Source organism: Urocitellus parryii, chromosome 3, assembly GCF_045843805.1.
Source record: "Urocitellus parryii isolate mUroPar1 chromosome 3, mUroPar1.hap1, whole genome shotgun sequence".
NCBI classification, from domain to species: Eukaryota; Metazoa; Chordata; class Mammalia; order Rodentia; family Sciuridae; genus Urocitellus; species Urocitellus parryii.
The window spans coordinates 100,043,766-100,065,599 of NC_135533.1; the positions used below are offsets into that span (position 1 = coordinate 100,043,766).

A 21,834-nucleotide genomic window follows, 5' to 3' on the forward strand; every position below is an offset into this window, starting at 1 on the left:
TTAAGTATAGAGTCACTGGGAGAAAGAATGAAATATTCAATTAATAATTCAATTAACAGTATTTGGTAAGAGTAGAGTCTCATGCCAAAAGTCAAAATACAATTCAGATTGATTTAAAAAATTAAAATGTGGTCTGAGGATGTAGCTAGTAGTAGAACACTCACCTAAGGCCCTGGATTCAATCCATAGTGGCGTGCATGCACACACACACACAAACACACAAACTGGACTGGCCTGTAATTCAATTACTAGGGAGGTCGAGGCAGGAGTATCTTAAATTTGAGGCCAGCCTGAGCAACTGTGAGACCCTGTCTGAAAATAATAAGATGATGATGATGATGATGATGATGATGATGATGAAATTTAAAAAAGAATTAAAGCTAGGTTCCTATCCTCTATGAAAGGACATCCCTCTCTCCACCGAGAGTGTCCCGTTTCTCCTTTCCTATCCTTTTTAATAAATGCATTCCTGTTGCCCTGAAAAAGGAAAGTTAAAAATCTAAGGGAAAATAAAGAAGTTGTTTATATGGTCTCTTGGGAAAATCATTCTTAAAAAAAATATTAAAAGTCAGACAACTTAAAATGTTTTCATGTTTGACCATATAAATATTAAACCATTGAAATTAAAAAAGACCTATACAAGCCTAAAACTTCTTGCTATAGGATTAGGTCTTAAATGATTTAGGATCTATTAAAATATAGAATAAAAATTTTCCTGGATTCTGTTTAACTTGAATGGGTCTCAGAAGGACACTGGGGAAGAAAGGAAAGAGAGGTGTGTAACGGGCAGGTAGAGTATTGTGTTCAAGTCAGTTTTTCCATTGTACAAAATACCTGAGATAAGCAACTTACAAAGCTCACAGTTTCAGAGGTTTCAGTCCATGGTTGATTGGCCTGTTGCTTTTGGGCCTGTGGCAAGCAGTATATCTTGGTGGGAGCACATGGCAGAGCTGGGAAGCAAAGGGAGAACAGAAGGGACAGGGTCCCAGTATCCCCTTGCACTGACCTAACTTCTACCATTAGGCCCCACCTCCTCAAGGTCCCATCACCTCCCCAGAGCACCACAGACTGGGACCACACCATTAACACGTGGGCCTCTGGGGACTTTTCACATCCCAATACAGTTGATGTTGAAAGGTGGAGCCTGGTCTGGGGTTGCTGTCCGTCCTGAAAGTGTTATCTTATCATAGCGGGAGCTGAAAACTGGAGAGGAAAGGACATAGGAAAGATCTGGCTGGTCTTTGTAGTTATGTGACCCTGGCAGGTCTCCAGTCACTCAAGGCTCTCTGAGCACCAGAGAGGATGCCCTAGTAGTGCAGTTCATCTCAGGTGGCACCCCTCGATGCCTAAATGTGGTAGAATTTCTAGGTAGGATTCTTTCTCATGCATCTGCATTTCTCTAAACCTCTATCTTTTTTTCCTTTTGTTTTGTTTTCCTCGGGTTCTATGGGAGAACAGTAAAAGTTCATAAGTAAGGAGAAGCTTTACTTATAAGTTCTTATTAAAAAGGGAAAGCAAATGGTATTAATGTTTTCGGGAGGACAGAGGATGCCTGGTAATTTAGTCATTTCCTCTGAAGTATGGTTTGTGGGCTGGAGACAGAAATGGGAAGCAGTGGAATTACTTGTGCTTTTACTTTCTGTGAATTTCAGGTACCTCTTTTGTAAAATGGAATTAGTTTTTTTTTCTTTTCTTTCTTTCTTTTTTTTTTTTTTTTGCCAAGGCTGTGAGGATTAGATATAAAGCAGCTGACATGAATAGGCACACAGCTGTTATCAGCCTCTACATATTTTGTGTATTTTCTTATCTGACACCTCACTCACATAGAAGCTTCAAGGGAACTTAAAGTTCTTTTTTTTTTTTTTTTTTTTTTTTTTTTTTTTTCCGGTTCTGGGGATTGCTTTGAGCTACATTCTCAGCCCTTTTTATTTTTTATTCTGAGATAAGGTCTTGCTAAGTCCTTATGCCCTCACTAAGTTGTTGAGGCTGGTCTGGAACTTTCTATCTTCCTGCCTCAGCCTTCCTGGTCTCTGGGATTCCAGGCATGCATCCCCATGCCCAGTAGAACTGTTAAGTTCTTGAAGTGAAGCATAGCAGAGTGTTGGGAGGACAAACAGCATGCTCTCCAAGGGCCTCAATGGTCCAGACAGACTGTTGTCCCACATACACCCTTCATGTAGTCCTGGCTCCTCCCATGCCCCCAGCTCTCAGTGTGTTAGTCATCATTTTGAGGTATTTTATGCATAAGAAGACAACACATTTACTCTGACTTCCTGGGATCTGAGAAGAAATCTACTCGTTTTGTCACATTCTGCTTTTTGAGGTTTTCTTCTAGCAAGATCCCGTGTTAAATATTTGCTAGGAGATAGGAAAAGGCACCAGGTTGCAGAAGAAAAGACAGCATGTGTGCTGACCATGTCATGAGACCTACTCTCAAAGCAGGAAGGAGAAGTGGGAAAAGAGAAGGGAGGAGAAGGCTAGAAACATGTTCCTCTCAACATAAAGCCTTCCCTGGGTTGTCTTAGGGTGAGTTTCCCAGAGTCAAAGTTGTTTTGTTTTGTTTTTTTCTTTTCTTATAGTGCTGGAGATCAAACCCAGAGCCCAGGACTAGCTAGGCAAGCGCTTCACCACTGATTGCATCCCCAACTCCAACAAGGTGGTAGTGTGGTTTTATGGATGCTATCTATCCCATTTCTCTGTTATTTGATTATTATCATCCCTGTGCTTAACCAAACCAAACCAAAGCAAGATCACATGCAAGGCTAGGCCAAGGATAGGGTTACCTCAGCCTTCCTTTTTCACAGGCCATAGAAGTCCCTTTTCTCCCCATTGACCTCCTGGACATCACACCCAGGTGGAGGGGCCAGAGAGGTATGTTTAGTCCTTCCTCCATCACCTCTGGTTATCCACTTGCCCTGCCCTTCCCTGCCAAGTCTTAGTTAAAATAAAGTAGCAAACCTAGCAGCTCTGAAAAAAATGAATGAGAAGTTAATTTTTTATCTGTCTCTGTTATACTTAAAATTCTAGTGTTTATTCAAGAGTGACTTTTGACTTTCTGTACATGGTCTTCTGGATGCCTGATGAAAATGCAGATTGTCAGCCTCTCCTCCCCTCCAGGCTTTCTGGGCCAGACCTGGGGTGGAGCCCGAAATAGACATTTTCAATAAACAATCCCAGAAATACATTGAAATTTGCTACCACTGTTATGCCATGTCACATTGTTTTATATATATATAAACAATATATATACCTTTATTTATTTATTTTTATGTGGTGCTGAGGATCGAACCCAAGGCCTCGCACGTGCTAGGCAAGCACTCTGCCACTGAGCTACAACCCCAGCCCGTCACATTATTGTATTTTTTTAGTTGTTGATGGACTTTATTTATTTATTTATTTGTTTGTTTGTTTACTTTTCTGTCATGCTGAGAATCGAACCCAGGGCTTTACACATACTAGGCAAGTGCTCTACCACTGAACCACAATCCATCCCAACATTTTCTCTTTTATTTCTTTTCTTTCTCTCTTCTATCTCCCTTTATTGTCCCTTTTCTTTCCTCGTACCTCTGATTCCTGCTCACCTGTTTGCTCCCTTGTTCCTTCTTAATGCTAAGGGTTCAGAGTAGCCTCCAAGCTGTTCTTTAACATAATATATTTAAGTCCTATGGAAACTCACTAGGACAGAAAAAAAAGAAGTACATTTTATTACCTTGCTTGTATTCATAAAAGAAAGCCAAATAAAAAACTGTCTTCTCCAAGCATCAACTTTGGGAAATGCATGGTTTTCATGGAGGCATCATGTTTCCAGCTGTTCTTCCAGTGTAGGAGAGGGACCTGGTTTTTGGAAATGCCCTTCTGTAAGAAACATCGCTGTTATGATGTCCCAGGGAAGTTGGCCACCGCCAGCCTCAGTACAGAAGACACTGACCTGGATACCCTGTGGGTGGGCACAAGGAGGGGAAGATGGGACTGGTGGGACAGGAAGTAGTGGAGGAGGAAGTGGGCTAGCATGAAGGAGTATGGAGTTCGGGTGATACCATTAGGGTCCTGAACCTCTGCTTTTGTTTTCACAGCCACTGAAGGAAGAGACCAAGATGAATGCAGAGGTGAGTCCTTTACCAAAACCATTTTAAGAGATGCTTTTTATTGCAATGTTCCTTATTTTTCCTCCACAGGATATCCTTTCTCCCCACAGAGCTTTCAGAAACACAAACTTGCAAACATTTCTCCTCCAGCCTACTGATGTGCACCTGGTTCTGGGTGATGTAGGAAGAACGAGGCCCCTCTGGAGTTCTTATCCATGTCCACCCACCTTCAGTTAGAGTTAAATTTTTCACTACATCTAATTCTGGAATAGTACTCAGGAGCCAGGGTGGCAGTGGGGTGGAGAGGGTGCTGCACTCACAGTCCTGCTTTATGTTATTCTGGGGACTCTTGATTTTGCTTACTAGGACCTGTCTTTGCATTGTCTTCTTGGTGCTCTCATTTCCTGTTCTTTGATTCAAGAAGGTATCTGGCATCTTTACCCCTTTGTTTTATTCATCTACTCATTCCTGCTCGTTCCTGCTTTCACTCCCTCCCTAGTCTAGCCTGCAGTTCATCTCTACTATTTCACTGATACCCCCAACTTTTTTTCCCCCCCCTGTCCTGCTCATCTACTTAGGCAAGCCCAGAGATTGTCTCCAGGGAGTGGTGATCTATTTCTCTGGGCAATTTGGTCTGGTTTTCATCTTTCCCCCTAAGCTCTGTACTCCTTACAGATCCCTCTCATTCTTAGCATTTAGATCACTTTTTACTTTACAAACAAAAATGTAAACATTCCATGTGACATCATCTCTCTTCATTCCTGCCTCTTCAAGTGTCTTGTTCTTTTTTTCTTTTAATATTTTTTAGTTCTCAATGGACCTCTATTTTTTTATTTATTTATATGCGTGCTGAGAATCAAACCCGGTGCCTCACACATGCGAGGCAAGTGCTCTTCCACTGAGTTACAATCCCAGCTAAGTGTCTTGTTCTTTAGTCACAGAGGAAAAGATGTTTATCAGTGAGAGAGGCTGTGAATACTGGACACCCCAACCAATTGGCTCTTTTCCTAGAAGTCCAGTTGAAGGTCAGGCTCTAGGGCCCATTGATCCAGTGGCTCATTATGAAGGATACAGGATCTTTTCAGCTTTCTGCTTTCCCTCCAAGTGTTGTCTTCATCCTAGGGGCATTTCCCCCTTGTGGTTATCGGATGGCTGCCAGCTGCAATTGGGGCTACACACGTTCTCATTCCCTTTCAGCAAAAGAAAGAAGTGGCTTCCTGCAGCTCTTTCAGAAAAGAGGGAACCACTTTTTTTTTTTTTTTTAAGTTGTTATCCCCACCAAATGCCTCCTTAGGTCTTGTTGGCCAGCATCAGGCCACATGTCCATTCTGGGAACAATCACTGTATCTGAGGACTAGGGATTTTACTGATTGGCTTAGACTGGACAGGTCTACCCTAGAGCAGCTTCACGTAGGCCAGAGGGTCTAAGAAGAGCAAGTGAATGTTGAGTAGCCTCCATCAGCATCTACGACATTTCTGACAAAGGCACACCCTTCTCCGTTACTCTGAGACTGCAGACCTTCCACTGCCTCCTAATCATTTCCTGTATCTTGTTGCATTGTTCACCTCTCCTCTACTAGGTCTTTCTCATCCGTAATTCAAAATGCTTTAGTTTTTGCTGTCTTCAAAGCAAAACAAACATCTGTCACTCTGCTTTTCTTCCCTTTGAGGCAGGCTTCTTGAAGGAGATCACCATAGGTAATGTCCCTATTTTCTCATCCTTGAATCATTCTCATCTTATATTGTAGTTTGGCTTCTTTTCCTACTGTTATGCTGAATGAGGCTTGTCAGGGTCACTGATGATCTCTTTAAGTTGTATAAAAATTTACTTTTATAATAATTTAAGTACATATATCTAGTGCAGAGCTCAAAAGTCAGAAGTAAGTCCTACCACTACCTTATCCTGACCAGCCGTCCTCTGGCTGGGGCTGTTGACCATACTCTTATGCCCCTGACCTTATCTGAAGGTTCCTATGGTTCTCCCTGGGACTGACTCTGATTATCATGGTCTTTAAAGTTCTGAAGAAACAGCAAAAATTCTGCATTATTAAGCTCATATACCCTAGCCTAGTATTGGTTCTGTCACTCATTTCTTCTGTCCTAGATTACAACTTTTTCTTCTTTAGTAACTTTTTTAAACCTCTTAAAACTTTTAAAAACATCCCTAGGCTTGGGTCCTCCTCTAAGTAAAAAGGAACTTCTTGCTTCCCTTTTATATACAATCCTTCTATAGTCTAACTTTGTTCTCTGGGTCTGAGGGTAAGTAAGGTTGCCCATGGGCTCCATATCACCAAATTTGGTGGCAACTTTTCTGAAAGCATTTGACATTAGTGCTATAGTTTCAATCTTAAATGTCCTCCAAAGGCCTATGTGTTGGAAGCTTTGTCCCCCAATAGCACCCCAGCAAGGCACTATTGGTAGATGGGGTATAGTAGGAGGTCTTCAGGTCACTGGGGGCATGCCCTTAGACAGGAGAGTGAGACCCTCGTCTCTTTCTCTCTTTTGCTTCCTAGCCATGAGGTGGGTGGTTTTGCTTCACTACTTACTCCTTCCATGATGCTGCCTTGCCACAGACCCAAAGCAATGAGGCCAACTGATCATAGACTAGAGAGACCCCCAAATCATGAGCCAAATACACGTTTTCTCTTTAGAAGATGATTATCTCAGGTATTTGTTATAGTGCCAGAAAGCTACCTAGTGCAACTATTGACCACATTCTTCTTCAGATGTCCCCTTGATACCCCAGAGTTTCTGCCTGTAACTCTGGTTACTTATTCTCACACTCTTTCCTAGGCTCCTCTTTTGCATACCCTTTAAGAGTCTGTGATTCCCAGAGTACTTCTCACCCTACCTGTGGCCCCAGGGGTGGGGAGATACTCATCAGTTCCCACAGCTTTCCTTTTCAGTTGTATGGTTAGGAAAGTCCAAGTGGATCTGTTCAAGCAGGTCTTTTGCCTCAACTCCAGATCTACACAGCCAGCAGCCAGTTACTCATCTTGATTTATAAGTTCCACAGGGACCCCAAACTTGTTTTAGCCCAAGCTGGGCTTGCTGCCTTTCTTCCGTCCCAAATCTACTTCTCCTTGTGGGGTCCCTTCGGGGACTGCACTCCAACAGCCAGTTTCCAAATGCTGTAAATTCTTTCCTTAATTAAGTCAGTCCCCAAATTTATGTCACAGCACACTGTGCCAAACTTGGCTTGATGGCTATAATGGTTTAAAAAAAAAAAAAAAAGTCATGGGACTTGCTGATAACATTTTTCAAAACTGTCTCTTTTTTTCTGCCTCATCATCACTTCCTCACTTACTTACCCTCCTGTGGGTCTTTCTCTCTCCTGTCCCAGACACAAAGGACAGTCCTCCTCCCCTGTACATGGCACATTGTCTTTACTAATCTGTGTGAGGCCCTCACTGCATTGTTTTTAATCCATCCCAGTTTTCACCCTGCCAAAGACAGCTTTGTGTTTGTGTATGCTCATGAAAACATTTTTGTTTTTGTGTAAATACCTTATAAATTTACATATGGTAAAACTGACCTTTTTTGGGGTCACACTGGTCCATCAGTTAAAATTCATGCTTAAATTTGTGTAACCATTACAGTCAGAGCACAGAAACTCACTCCAGAGTTTCCTTTCTGTTGCCGCTTTGTGGTCACAACTCCCCCTCTTCAAAACCCATGGCAACCATTGTGTGATATACCTTTAATTTATCATTGTATATTGTTACAGTTTATATCTCATCCTCCTTTCTTATTTTCCCACTCCATATTGTATTCCGAGATACAACATTACACATCCATTTAAGCCTAACAGAAAGCTTTTGAGCAAAATATATTATTACCTATGTTTTATGATTGAGGAAAATGGGCATCGTGTAAATTGGTCTAAGAAACAGGGTATTAAGAGGCAGGACGGCAGTTAAGTCCTGATATGACTCTATGAATACCTTTATTCATGTCTAGATTCGGCTAATCCTGTCTATCCAGTTCTCATGTCATTTCTGCTGCATGAAAAATTTTCTTGAAGCCCACTCTCTGGGAGGGACACCTCCATCTCATGAACTCCCATTGCCCTTTATCTCTTCTCAAATTTCTTTCTGTTCTCTTGACTTCAAATATACCTGTCTTCGTGCCTGATTCATCTTAGTATTGTCATATATCATCATTGAATGTTAGTTGACTAAACAACAGGATGATTCAGAAGCTGTGGAGTAATTTTATAACGCAGTCCAGAGGTTGGGTGGTCAGTGAAAATGTAGAGGAAAGAAATCATACAGCAGAATTTCCAGGGAAGACTTGCTGTGATTCAGAGGCTGGCTGGAGGGGGCAAGGACAGGAAGATCCTCAACCCCAGTCCACCCTGTGAGCTCAGATTCCTGTCTGTGGCAGGAATCACAAACATTTCAGGCCGGGTGCCTGATAGGATCATGGGGCCTCTGGCCTTTGCACACAAGTTCAGAGGACAGGCAGTCAGAGGGGCTGGGTGATGGGAGTTCATCAGAGCAGGGAGAGGCCAGGTCAGGATGAGACAGCCAGGAAGAGAACTGGAGCTTGTAGAGGAGGTTGGCCTACAGCTCAAGGTGTTGGAGTCTTTCATCATAGAGATGCTCAGGGGCTTTAAAAATGAGGGAGCCCTTACTCTGGGAATATGGAGGAAAGAAAAGGAGAGATGAATGAGGCTTGAGCTTTGAAAGATATGTGTACCTAGGGGGCAGGATGAAGAAGGAAAGTGGTGAAGTATAAACGAAAACTCCAGTACTGTGAAACAGAAGATGAAGAAGGAGTAAGTTTCAAAAAGGACCAATGTGTGTGAGGTTCAGGAGAGTGTGGCTGAGAAGCTCTTGAATGCAGCAGCGAGAAGGTTTTAGATGACCTGTGTGTGGATCATGTCCTGGTGAAACAGAGGTGTGAGAGTGAAACTCAGATTGTGGTGGAGCCAGGAGGGATGAGAGGAGGCAACAGTTGTAGCCCACAGGTGTGAGGAAGGTGATCTGGGGTCCCTGGTCCAGGGCAGAGAGCCCCAGAGCTGGGACAGCAGAGGACATCAAGCACTATTGAGGGAGCTTCAGGAAGACAGAGGAGAGTGAGCCGAAGGTGCTGCCAGCTGCAGAGAACATACCTTTGGTGTTTGTATTTATTTTAAGTGGTTGCTTATATTTTTGGTAAACAATATAATCACATACTTCAAAATTTTAGAGGATAAAAAAAAAACTATGAGAAATCCTCATCCCGCCTACCCACTGCCCAGGTGCCCTGGGTCTTATGCTCCCAGTGAGAACGTGTCACCACTTGCAGTGTTACTGGTTTCTTGACTATCCTTTAAGAGAGATTCTAAACAAATACAACACACATTTTTTTTCCTTTAACTTCTCCCCTTTTTAAAAAACAACAATTATAGTACAAAACTATTCTTCGCTTTTATACCTGGCAATAAATCTTGGTGGGCAGTTCTTGTTATTTTTTTTCAAAAACACTCTGTATGGTATTAAGTTCAAAATAGAGAATCTCTGTTTAGCATTACACATGGTAGAAAATCTAAACATGATTTTTACAGCTCCATGAACAGATGCTCTGAAGGGCTTATAATTCCTTAACAGTCCTTACCTACCAGTTGCTTGCTGGAGCATTAACAGATGTGGGTCTTAGCTGAGCTTAAAGGCGTATGTAACCATTGGCTAGAGTGATCCCATGATTCTTGAGCCCAACCAGATGTTTATCTCCCAAATAAACATTATAAGAAGAGAGAGATAGTAGGGGAAGAACCTGAGTCTCTGCAGATTAAAGGCCACACAGATAGTTAAGGGTGGAACTGGATTAAAAAAATCAAGTCTTCCTAGCTGCTGCAGCATATCAAGCAAGCTCTTTATTCTTTGGTGTATTAGGCAGCTGAGAGCAATCCTTTTCCATGCTTAAAGAACTTTCATTTTCTTTTTTATAGCTGTGTGATATTTCATTTTACAGGTATACCATAACTTATGCAACCAGCCTCCTGTAATGACAGATAAGTTGTTTTGATCATTTGCTTGTTATAAGCAAGACTGCAATAAGTTCTATAGGCTACACTCTCACAGATGGACTTACCAGAGTGAATGGTATTTGCATTTTAGGCTGTGATGAATTTTCCCAAGTTGGTCTCTATAAATTCGGTTGTTGGTTTATCTCTCTCTGCTAGTTTTAGTTGCTATGACTAAATACCTGAAAAAAATCAAGCTAATTAAAGGAAAAGGTTTATTCTGGCTCACAGTTTTAGAAGTTTCGGTCCATGTTTGCTTGGCCTTATTGTTTGGGGCCTATGGCAGCATAGTACACCATTGCAGGAACATGTGGCAGAGGAAGCCTATTCATCTCATGGTGGCCAGGAATCAGAGAGACCCAAAGGGGCAGAGGGCCCAATAATCACTTCAAGGGTATTTCCCCAGGGCCCTAGCTTCCTTCAACCAGGTACCACCTTTTAAAAGTTCCACCTCTTGCTAATAGCACCAGAGGCTGGACCACACCTTTAGCACATGGGCATTTGGATGATGTTTCAGATCCGAAGCGTAGCACTCTCCCTTCTGCAACCTGTGACTGTGCTTGTTTCCCCTCGCCCAACCAGATGCTTTTTCATCTTTGAAAACAATGGATGAAAAACTACTAGCTTTTTTTTTTTTCCTTGTTTCAAATTGTCTTTCCCCTTCCCAGAATAGTGGTATGGTACTGGTCTTCATGTCTCACACCTTAAAATTTCTTCTACAGTGATTTTTTATTTTCTTCTAAACTTTTCACCTCAAAAATCTTTCTAAGTTGGCAGAATGCACTCTCTGAATCCTGACTTTTCTGTGAATTCTATTTTCAGGTCTGAAAGTGCCAAACACCAGTCTCTCTGTCCTAGGATAAGGGAGCAAGTTCACTCTGTGAATATGATTTGATCCTGAATTCATTTGTTTTTTTAGTCACTTTACTGACCCTTAGATGTGTCCCTATCTCAAAACTACCCCTGTTTCTTTATTTCTTAAAATACCACCTCCATAGTGGTGTTTTACAAGATGATTAAGACAGCAGAAGACAACTGCAAATGGAATTTTAGACATTCTGCTCTCTGGAAGTCCATTGCTCTCTCCTCTGTGGGGCATTTTTACTGGTTCCTTTCTCTGCAAACTTTAGCCTCCTCACAACTTGTGTGCATTTCCCCTCCTGACACTTGTCTCTCCTCCCCTTTTCTTTGCCTCTGGTTTCTAGCCCCAAAGTTTTAGTGACTGCTATAGAGCTACACCTCCAGTCCTTCCCATGTCTTTGATTCGCAGTTTCCTTTGCTTTGAAGAGGACTTACATAAGATGAAGAGGCTCTGGCAGTGACTTTCCTCAAAAATAAAGTTCTTTCCTTAAGAAGAACTCAACTGTTAAGAAATCAGTATTTTCCACATCTTGTTCCCATATCTTATCTTGGAGAACAATACCTAAACCAAACCCAGAAGCAGTTCATAGTGCAATCTGGCACACTATACAAGCCAGGTTCTGTGTACAAGTTAGTTAATAAGATGAAGAAAGCAGTTTAGCTTACTCATAGATAATGGAACTGTTTATTAACCTTGTAGTTGTTTTTTTTTTTTTTTTTTTTTTTTTTAGCTAACAGAAACTCATTATCCTGGAATATGGTAATTCAGTAGTTAATCTTAGGAATGCCTTAAATATTTAACCTATAAAGAGAATTGCTTGTCTCCTTTTCTTTGTTAAAAAGGAAATCAATGTTTAATCAGGGAAATGTATTTTGGCTGACATGTTTCTCTGAGACTGTCTCACTGCTTTTTTGGTAATGAAACTGTCAAAAAACAACGAGACTGAACTCAAAAGGGATTTACTGGGTTAAATTGCCTATTGTCATTTGGGTATTATGACAGAAGACAAGCCTGGACTTATGTTTCCCAGAGTCCCCTTTTTATATGTGAAGTTGACCAGGTGGAAGCCTTCCCGGAAGACATGGAAAACTGAAAACAGAGACACTATTACTCATAGCCAGGATCAGTGCCAGTCAGTGTGTGAGCCAAAGCCAGCATGTGGCTTAGTGTCCACTGGCCCTCAAGCTCAGGAATCATTCCCTCCCAAGCTATAGGCCCAGAGAGACTACATGTGCCTTCCAGATATCTTTGCTTCTGGGTAGGCTCTGGAGAATCACTTGGTTTGTTTCCATATGGCAGGAAGATAGTGTTGGCTTCTCTAGCTTTAACATCCCAGGAAATGCAAGGGTTATGTAAGCCTTTAATCTTTAGCTTGGAATACATTCATGTACTGCATAATGGCATTCAGTTTCACCATGGGCTGCATATATGATGGTGCCTATGTCATAGAGCCTAGGTGTGCGATAGGCAATACCATCTAGGTGTGATTAGGTGCACACCTAGATGAAATCACCCAACAGTGCATTGCTCAGCAGATCCCTATTATTAGTGACACATGACTACATATAAAATCTTTTCTCTTTTCCAGATAAAACCCTGTCTGGTATCTTGTGGGGTTTATAACAAATGTCAAAGTTAATTGTGTAATAACAATACAAAGTTCATGAAAGAGGAAATCCAAGAATACTATTGCAAGGTTCTTACATATGTTGTGTTGTAATATTACTTTAAGGAAGACTGTGATAAGTAAAGAGTAAAGTATATACAATAAAAAATCCTTTAAGTGGCCTCTTAAAAAATTACAGTTCTTTTTTTGTAAGTAACCAAAAAATGAGATATAATAGAATCATAAGAAGTACTCTGTTAATCTAAAAAAGGGCAGAAGAAGGGGGAGGAAAGAACAGATTGGCAATTTGACAAATTAGCAAGATTTGGATTGGATTTAGATTGAAACCCAACCATATCAATGATCCAAATTTAATTGTCAAAACACCTTAGCTAAAAGGTGGAGATTGTTATAGTGAATTAAAATGCAAGACCTGAATATATGCTACCTATAATAAACCCACTTTAGATGTAAAAACACATTTTAAAAGTAAAAGGATGGGGGAAATGTACCATGTTAATACTATTCAATGAAAATTGGGAATGATTGTTAATATCAGACAAAAAATTATCAGGATATAATAATATAAAAATTATCAAGAATGAAAATAGTCATTATAGAATGATAGAGTCAATTAATCAAGAGATATAGCAACCATCCTAAACAAATAAATATCTAATAATAGAGCTTCAAAATATGTGGGTCAAAACTGATAGAACTGAAAGAATAACTACCCAGATCTACAAGACAATTATGTTCATAGGTTTTGCTGCCCCTCAATAATTGATAGAACAAGTAGAGAATCAGGAATATAGAAGACCTGAACAATGCAGTTAGCCAGCTTGATCCAACAGGCTTATAGAGCACTCCTCCAAACATTAGCAGAAAAAGAATGTTCTTTTCAAGTGTGCCCTAAACATTACCAAGAATGTTAGTTAAGCTTTCCATTACTATAACATATCCAGAATAAATAAATCAGCTCATAGAGTTAGTCAGCTCTCCATCACTGTGACACAGTACCTTAGAAAAACAAAGGAGGAAAGGATTATTTTAGCTCATGGTTTCAGAGAGTTCGATCCATGTTCACTTGGCTCCATTGTTTCTGAGCCTGTGGCAAGGCAGAACATTCCAGTGGGGAGCATGTGGCAGAGCAAAGATCCTTACCTCATGGTGGCCAGGAATCAGAAAGAAAAAAAGGGAAAGCAATGGGCCAGGGACAAGCTATACCCTTCAAAGGTATACCTTCAGTGACCTCCTTTCTCCAACCAGGCCCCACTTCCTAAAGTTTCCACCACTTCTCAATAATGTCACCAGCTGGGGACCAATTCTTCAACATATAAGCCTTTGCGGCACGTTCCAGATTCAAACTACAACAAAGAGAAAAGGGTTATTTGGGTTCGCAGTATTGGAGCTTCAGTCCATGATCAGTTGGCCCTGTTGCCTCTGGGTCTGTGTCAAGGCCACATCCCACGGCAGGGAGCACAGGGCAGAGCAGAGCTCTTCACTTCCCAGCCAGGATGTGAAGAGAGAGAGAGGAAGAGACAAGGGTCCCTTAAGGGACCACCCCCAGGGAAGAGCTCCCGCTAGGCCCCGTCACTTACAGTTTTCAGCACCTCCCGGTAGTGAAGACCAAACTGGGAACTAAGAGTTTAACACATGGCCCTTTGAGAGACATTCTAGAGCCACACTCCAGCACCAAGATAGACCATCTCCTGGGTCCTAAAAAATATCTCAGTAAATTTAAAAGGACTCAAATCATTTAAAGAATGGTCTCTGACCACAATGGAATTAAATAAAAAACAATAGGACAACATCTAGAAAAACTCCAGACATTCGGAAGGACTCTTGAACTAAGACTAAAGCAGTAGGCACCAGGAAGAGGAGAAGAATGAGTGGAGAGTGGTGACATGTGGATCTCAAAGGTGAGGAAAGGGGCCCGTCTGAAGTGACATCCATGTGTCCACGCTCAGACATTCAAGAACTGGGTTCAAGGAATGTGTATTTTTATTAGAGATCGTTTTTAATCAGTTTGTATTATATTAATTTGCTCTATAATATTAAAAAGTGGACTTGACACTTTTCAATAATAAATCTACATACAGCTTCCAGCAGTATACCTAAGAGATCTTAAAGTAGGTCTTAAAAATCTACAGTAGAGTTGGTTGGAACTCAGGGGACAATGAGGGGTTAAACCCTGTGGGACCTGAATCTAAGTCAGGTGACAAGTCACGTCTTGCCCTTTTGCCCCCATCTCCCAGTGTCTTACTAAGCATCTATAGCCTCTGAATGACTTCCAGATAATCAGGTTCTCATATTCAGGGAGGACAGAGACTTAGTGACTTAAAGTGGAAAACTGCCTCCTCATTGAAGAGGTGGCAGTAAGAAGGCAGAGCCAAATGGAAGCCTTTCTGTTGGGTGTTCACAAAGTTTTCAACACATAGTTGAAGCCACCTCAGAAAAAAATGTTTGTTTTGGGTGGAGCTGACTTATCACTGAACCCACATTTCCAGGAGTGTCTTATCCCACCCTGAGAGTTGTGGCTTCTTAGGTTTCCGGGGTTGGCAGCTTTACTTGCTTGTCAGGACCCTGACTGGTCCTTTATTTTGCTGTTCTCTGATAGATGCCTGGAATGTCTTCAAACTCTACCTCGATCCCTTGTGTTTCAGCCCGAGAAGAAATTTGGCGTGGTGGTGGTTGGTGTTGGCAGAGCTGGCTCTGTCAGGATGAGGGACTTGCGGAATCCACATCCTTCCTCAGCGTTTCTGAACTTGATCGGTTTCGTGTCCAGGTGACTCACGCTTGCTTTGTGCCTCATAATTTGTAGAAAGCACAGTGAGAGATGAGGCCACAGCATGTGCTGCAGATTTCCCAGAAGGAAAAGAAGGAAAGAGAGAGCCAGCCCCCACCCCCAACCAAGAGAACCATGTCAGCTCCACAGGGTCTAGAGTTTGGGTGGGTAGAGAACCGAAGAGTGCTGGGTTTGCAGTTGGGACATGCAGTGAGTAGGTGCCTCATGAGGACTGCAAAGACAGAGAATATGAGCACAGGTCTCCATTACTCAAGGGACACAGTGAACACACGGTAGGTTTGTCCCAAAAAGGCTTTAGGTGTATGCTAATTGATCATTCCATCAGTCATCAGATGGTGGCCCTGAGCTTTTCTTACATTATTTTATTCTAAGTACAATTCAATCTCAGTTTACAGATAAGGAAACTGAGTCCCAGAAAGTCTGAGTAATTTGCCTGAGATCACAGCTAGAAAATCTTAAGAGCTAGATTTGAATGCAAGTCTGTTTGATTCCAAAGCCCATCTTCTAAACACTGTGTGTTCTTTTCCCATTGATAATTTGGAGGCCCACTTTTCTTAAGGATTCATTTATTTCCTGTAACACAATGGAAAGCATACTTAACATCTTACCACCTTTTGAGTGTGGGTCAGGGAAGTTTCTTCTCAAATCTTCCCCCTACACACATACTACTCAGCAAGATAATCCTGTGTAACATCATTTATCAATACAATTTTAAATTAGATCCAGACACTGGGCTAAGCAAGGAGACATGGCAACAATTTATGCAAATCTCTATTTCTAGTGCTTTAGAAGCATAAGTAATTATTGTGGTGGTCCATGCAGAGATTTTCTCATTTTAATTCATGGGATCATTTTCTTCCAGTCTGCCTGTCTTAAAACTATATTAAAATAGCTGCCATTCTGACTGGAGTGAGATGAAGTTTTAGAGTGGTTTTGATTTGCATTTCTCTAATTGCTAGCGATGATGAACATTTTTTCATATATTTGTTAATTGATTGTATATGATCTTCTGAGAAGTGTCTGTTCAGGTCCTTGGCCCATTTATTGATTGGATTATTTGGTTTTTGGTGCTTAGCTTTATATATATATTTTATTAGTTGTTGATGAAGTTTTAAATTTTATTTATTTATTGGTATGAGGTTCTAGAATCGAACCCATTTTCGTGCCTCGCACATGCTAGACAAGCACTCTACCACTAAGCCACAATCCCAGCCCTGGTGCTTAGCTTTTTGAGTTCTTTATATACCCTAGAGATTAGTGCTCTATCTGATGTGTGAGAGGTAAAGATTTGCTCCCAAGATGTAGGCTCTCTATTCATCTCATGGATTGTTTCTTTTGCTGAGAAGAAACTTTTTAGTTTGAGTCCACCCCATTTATTGATTCTTGATTTTAATTATTGTGCCAAAGAAGTCTTATTAAGGAAGTTGGGGCCTAATCCCACATGATGGAGATTAGGGCCTACTTTTTCTTTTATTAGACGCAGAGTCTCCGAGGATGTGGGGTAAAAGGATACACTCATACCCTGCCAGTGGGACTGCAAATTGGTGCAACCAATATGGAAAGCAGTATGGAGATTTCTTGGAAAATTGGGAATGGAATCACTATTTGCCTAGCTATCCCTTTCCTCGGTCTATACCCAAAGGACTTAAAAACAGCATACTACAGGGACACACCCACATCAATGTTTATAGCAGCACAATTCACAATAGCTAAACTGTGGAACCAACCTAGATGCCCTTCAGTAGATGAATGGATAAAAAATATGGCATATATACACAATGAAATATTATTCATCAATAAAAGAGAATAAAATCATGACATTTGCAGGTAAATGAATGGAGTTAGAGAAGATAATGCTAAGTGAAGTTAGCCAATCCCAAAAAAACAAATACCAAATGTTTTCTTTAATATAAGGAGGCTGATTTGTAACGGGGTAGGGAGAGGGAACATGGGAGGAATAAAGGAATTCTAGATAGGGCAAAGGGGTTGGAGGGGAAGGGAGGGGGCATGGGGTTAGAAATGATGGTGGAATGTGATGATCATTATTATTCAAAGAACAGGTATGAAGACACGAATTGGTGTGAATATACTTTGTATCCAACCAGAGATATGAAATATTGTGCTCTATATGTGTAATAAGAAATGTAATGCATTCCACTGTTATATATAAATTTTTTAAAAACTATACTAAGCATTTAGAGTGGGCTTTAAGACACAAGGGAGCCCTAGAAGTTCTGGAATCTGCTCTTAACCAAGCTTTTCCTCTCAGAGTCCAAGGGAGCTGCACACAGTGGGGAGATCAAAGTTATAGCACACTCTACTACACTCCTACCTGAAGCTGGGATTTGAACTTGGGCTCAAGACTGAAATGGAAATTCTCCTTTCCCCTTAATTCCTTACCACTTGGTTGTTATGAGGGAGAGAGTGGAAACTCCTCAACTATCTGAGTCATGTAGGAAGATGGCTAGCTCACACTTGTGCTATACTGTACCCCTGCTGTTACCCATCACCTACTTACTGCTCCCCATCACCTACTTACTGCTCCCTATCACCTACTTGCTAAGCTCTACTGCCTATCCAGAAAGCCTGTTCTGAAACCCTAAATTAGCAGTGTTCCTTGCCTTCCCTGAGTTTACCACCCCTGCTCCCGAGCGCATTTCTCATGTTAGTGGTGGTAGTGGTGGTGATGGTGGTGGTAAGTGTGTATGTGTGTTTGTTTTCTTCCCTCTACTAGAATTATTAGCTAATTGGAAGATGAGAATTTTGCTTTATTTTCCATGATCTCTCCTACAGTGCCCAGCACACAGTAGACAAACAATAAATACTGATCAGATGGAGCAGTGTAGGTTGGGTGACCCTGTGGGAGAAATCTAGCAGACTATCCCTTGGGAGTGGAATTTGCCTGAATTCTCTCTGTCTGCTGCAGTGGCTATTGGTTGGAGCTTCCTGCTGGCTGCCCCATATTGCTCTGTGACAGCAACCTTTCAGGGATTTCTCTCCTCCTTTAAACTTCAGAAAAGTAATTCAGACTTTTCCAGGTCTTGCACACTGTTACTAGTAGTATTGGCACTCTGTGCCAAGTCCCCTGACTTCAACCCTGAGGCTCCACAACGGAAATGGGAGGGATGGAGATTAGCTTCTTCTTTTCCAAAAGCCAATCGCTGGGACTTTGTTGAGAAGAGGAAAGAAGGATGGCACTCATTTATTTTAAGCTGACATCCTGCCTACTTTTGAGTTCTATTTCTTGATTGTTCTGAAATAGACGGGACCTTGGGAGCATTGATGAAGTGCAGCAGATATCTTTGGAAGATGCTCTTTCCAGCCAAGAAGTGGAGGTTGCCTACATCTGCAGCGAAAACACCAGTCATGAGGACTACATCAGGTAGGGGTTTGGTTGTTATTGTTATTGTTTGCTTGTTTGCAGTGCCGAGGCTTGAACCCAGAACCTCTTATGTGCTAGCAAGTGCTCTACCACTGAGCCACACCCCAGCTTCAGGTAGGTTTTTTTTTTAATGCAGGTAGTCTTTGCTTTACATTAAAAATGTGGAAAAAATAAAGCCCTGCACATGAGTCTTAATAATCAATGGGGGAAATTGTTCTGTGATCTTTAAAAATAATTGTGAAAAATGTTAAAAAAAAATTCTTGTTTTCAGTTATAAATGTATAAGAAATGAAAAAATAGTAAAACTAATATTAACATAGTACATATAATTTGAAACATTAAGAATTCAAGTGTTTATTTCTTTGTGAGAAACCCCATTGAAAGTAGTTTGAACAGAGCTTGCCTCCTTATTACACAGGTTAGGATACAGAGCCAACATCCTTGGTAAATTGTTATACTCCTTTCTAAGTTCAGATCAGCTTTCAACTTTTATTTATTTATTTATTTATTTATTTTGGTACAGGGGATTGAACCCAGGGTTGCTTTATCACTGAGCTACAGCCCCAAGCCTTTTTTTTCCCCTAGTATTCTTTTTAGTTGTAGACACAGTACCTTTATTTTTTATTTATTTTTATGTGGTGCTGGGGATTGAACCCAGTGCCTCTCATTTGCTAGGCAAGAGCTCTACAACTGAGGTACTACCCCAGCCCCCCAGGCCTTTTTATTTTAGTTTTAGACAGGGCCTCACTTGCTGAGGCTGGCCTTGAACTTGCAATCCTCCTGCCTCAACTTCCTAAATCACTGGGAGTACAAGCATGTGCCACCACACCCAGCCAACTTTCAACATTTTTTCCTTTGCATTTTCAGTGTTGTGAAATATCTCCTAAGTTCCTTTACCATGAAATGTTTTTGCTATGAGACAAATGAGTAAGGAGATAGTAGTGTCATTGAATAGGGGAAATGCATTGTTTGTAGGGAAGGAGAGAAATTAAATGTGTGAATGCTTAGCCTAGAGCCTTTTAAGCATTTGGTGTGACCCAATGCAGAAGAAGGAATCCCAGAAAGAACTTGGCAGCCAACAGGAAAGTCCAGCTGAATTCCTGAGTAGATTCTTTTTTTTTTTAAAGAGAGAGTGAGAGAGGAGAGAGAGAGAGAATTTTTAATATCTATTTTTTAGTTGGCGGACACAACATCTTTGTTGGTATGTGGTGCTGAGGATCGAACCCGGGCCGCACGCATGCCAGGCCAGCGCGCTACCGCTTGAGCCACATCCCCAGCCCCCTGAGTAGATTCTTACACAGAACTCCAGCTGCTACTACTGTGCTGTTCCATAGGTTCCCTTAAAGTTCTCTGGCACCAGAGTTTATTTTCTTTAAAAGTGATCATATAACTTTGTGCTTGTAAATACTTATACCCTACTATCAAGATAATAATATCCAGCCAGGTGTGGTTAGTATACACCTATAATCCCAGCTACACCATAGACTGAGGCAGAAGAATTCAACTCGTTCCAGGCCAGCCTGGATAACTTTGCAACTTAGTAAGACTTTGTCTCAAAATAAAATTTTTAAAAAGGGCTGGGGATGTACCTCAGTGGTAGAGTGCTTCCCTAGCATGTGCAAGAATCTGGGTTGAATCTTCAGTACTAGGAAAAAAACCATATATTAGATATAATTCTTCCTCCATATTCTCTGACACTGACTCTTGGCCCCATCATGATATATTTACAGAGACTCTCTTGCATTTACAGCATTCTGTTCTCTCTCATGCAGAGCATTTCAGTGAAGCTTATTTGAATGTTTTTTCCCTGTATTTCTCCTTTCCCAAAGGAAGTTCCTGAATGCTGGCAAGCATGTCCTTGTGGAATATCCCATGACGCTGTCTTTAGCAGCAGCTCAGGAATTGTGGGAGCTGGCCGAGCAGAAAGGTGATGTATGCGTTGTCTTGAATACAGACCCACTTAGTAAGAGCTTCTGCCTCCAGAATACCTGTGGTACCTGTGTTAGTCAGTATTCCATGGTTGTGACAAAATACCTTAAAAAATGTTCTCAAGGAAGGAAAGGTTTACTGTGGCTCACAGTTTCAGAGGTTTCAATCCATAGTCACTAGGCTCTGTTGTTTCTGAGACTATTAAACAGCATCACAGTAGGGAGCATCTGCTTACCTCCTGGGATCTGGGAAGCAAAAAGAGCAAGTGAGGTGAGGCTGGGGACAAGATATATCTTTTCAGGGCACATCTCCAGTGATCCTCCTCCAGCAGGGCCTACCTCCTACAGTTTTTAACCACCTCTCAATAGTCCAGTCATTCATTAACCCATCAATGGAGTGATCCATTGATGAGGTCACAGCCCTCATGATCCAATCACTTCTCAAAAGCCCCATTTCTGAACATTGCTACATTGTACATCAAACCTTTGAAGGACATTTGAGAGCCAAACCAAAATCGTTCCATTGTCAATCATTACTCCTTTCAAATTTAATCAATCTCAGATATATATATTTCTTTTGATACTGGGGATTGAGCCCAAGGGTACTCTACCACCAATCCATATCCCTGTGTCCCTAACCTTTTTTTTTTTTTTTTTTTTTTTTTGCATACCAGGAACACTTAACCACTGAGCCACATCCCCAGCCCTATTTTGTATTTATTTAGAGACAGGGCCTCACTAAGTTGCTTGGGGCCTCATTGTTACTGAGGCTGGCTTTGAACTCTTGATCCTTCTGCCTCAGTCTCCAGAGCTGTTGGGATTACAGGTATGCACCACGGCACATAGCCCTCACCCTTTCTTTTTTAGTATTGGGGATTGAATTTAGGGGTACTTGGCCACTAAGCTACATCCCCAGGCCTATTTTGTATTTTTATTTAGAGACAGGGTCTCATTGAGTTGCTTAGCACCTCATTTTTGCTGAAGCTGGCTTTGAACTTGCGATCATTCTGACTCAGCCTCTGAAGCTGCTGGATTACAGACGTGTGCCACTGTGCTCAGCAGCCCTGACCCTTTTTTTTTTTTTTTTTTTTTTTTTTTGAGGAGCTCATTAAGTTGCTTAGGGCCTTGCTAAATTGCTGAGGCTGGTCTTCA

At 41.4% G+C, this 21,834-nt stretch overlaps 1 protein-coding gene across 1 annotated transcript in view; it reads left to right on the forward strand.

Annotated features, from left to right (window-relative positions):
- Positions 1-21,834, forward strand: part of Blvra (biliverdin reductase A) — a 38,887-nt gene that overhangs the window by 6,015 nt on the left and 11,038 nt on the right. The window contains exons 2-5 of the mRNA XM_026410660.2: positions 4,074-4,106; positions 15,230-15,351; positions 18,635-18,754; positions 20,584-20,681. Coding sequence (XP_026266445.2) covers positions 4,095-4,106; positions 15,230-15,351; positions 18,635-18,754; positions 20,584-20,681 — 352 coding nt within the window. The 5' untranslated portion in view covers positions 4,074-4,094. The remainder of the gene's footprint in view (positions 1-4,073; positions 4,107-15,229; positions 15,352-18,634; positions 18,755-20,583; positions 20,682-21,834) is intronic.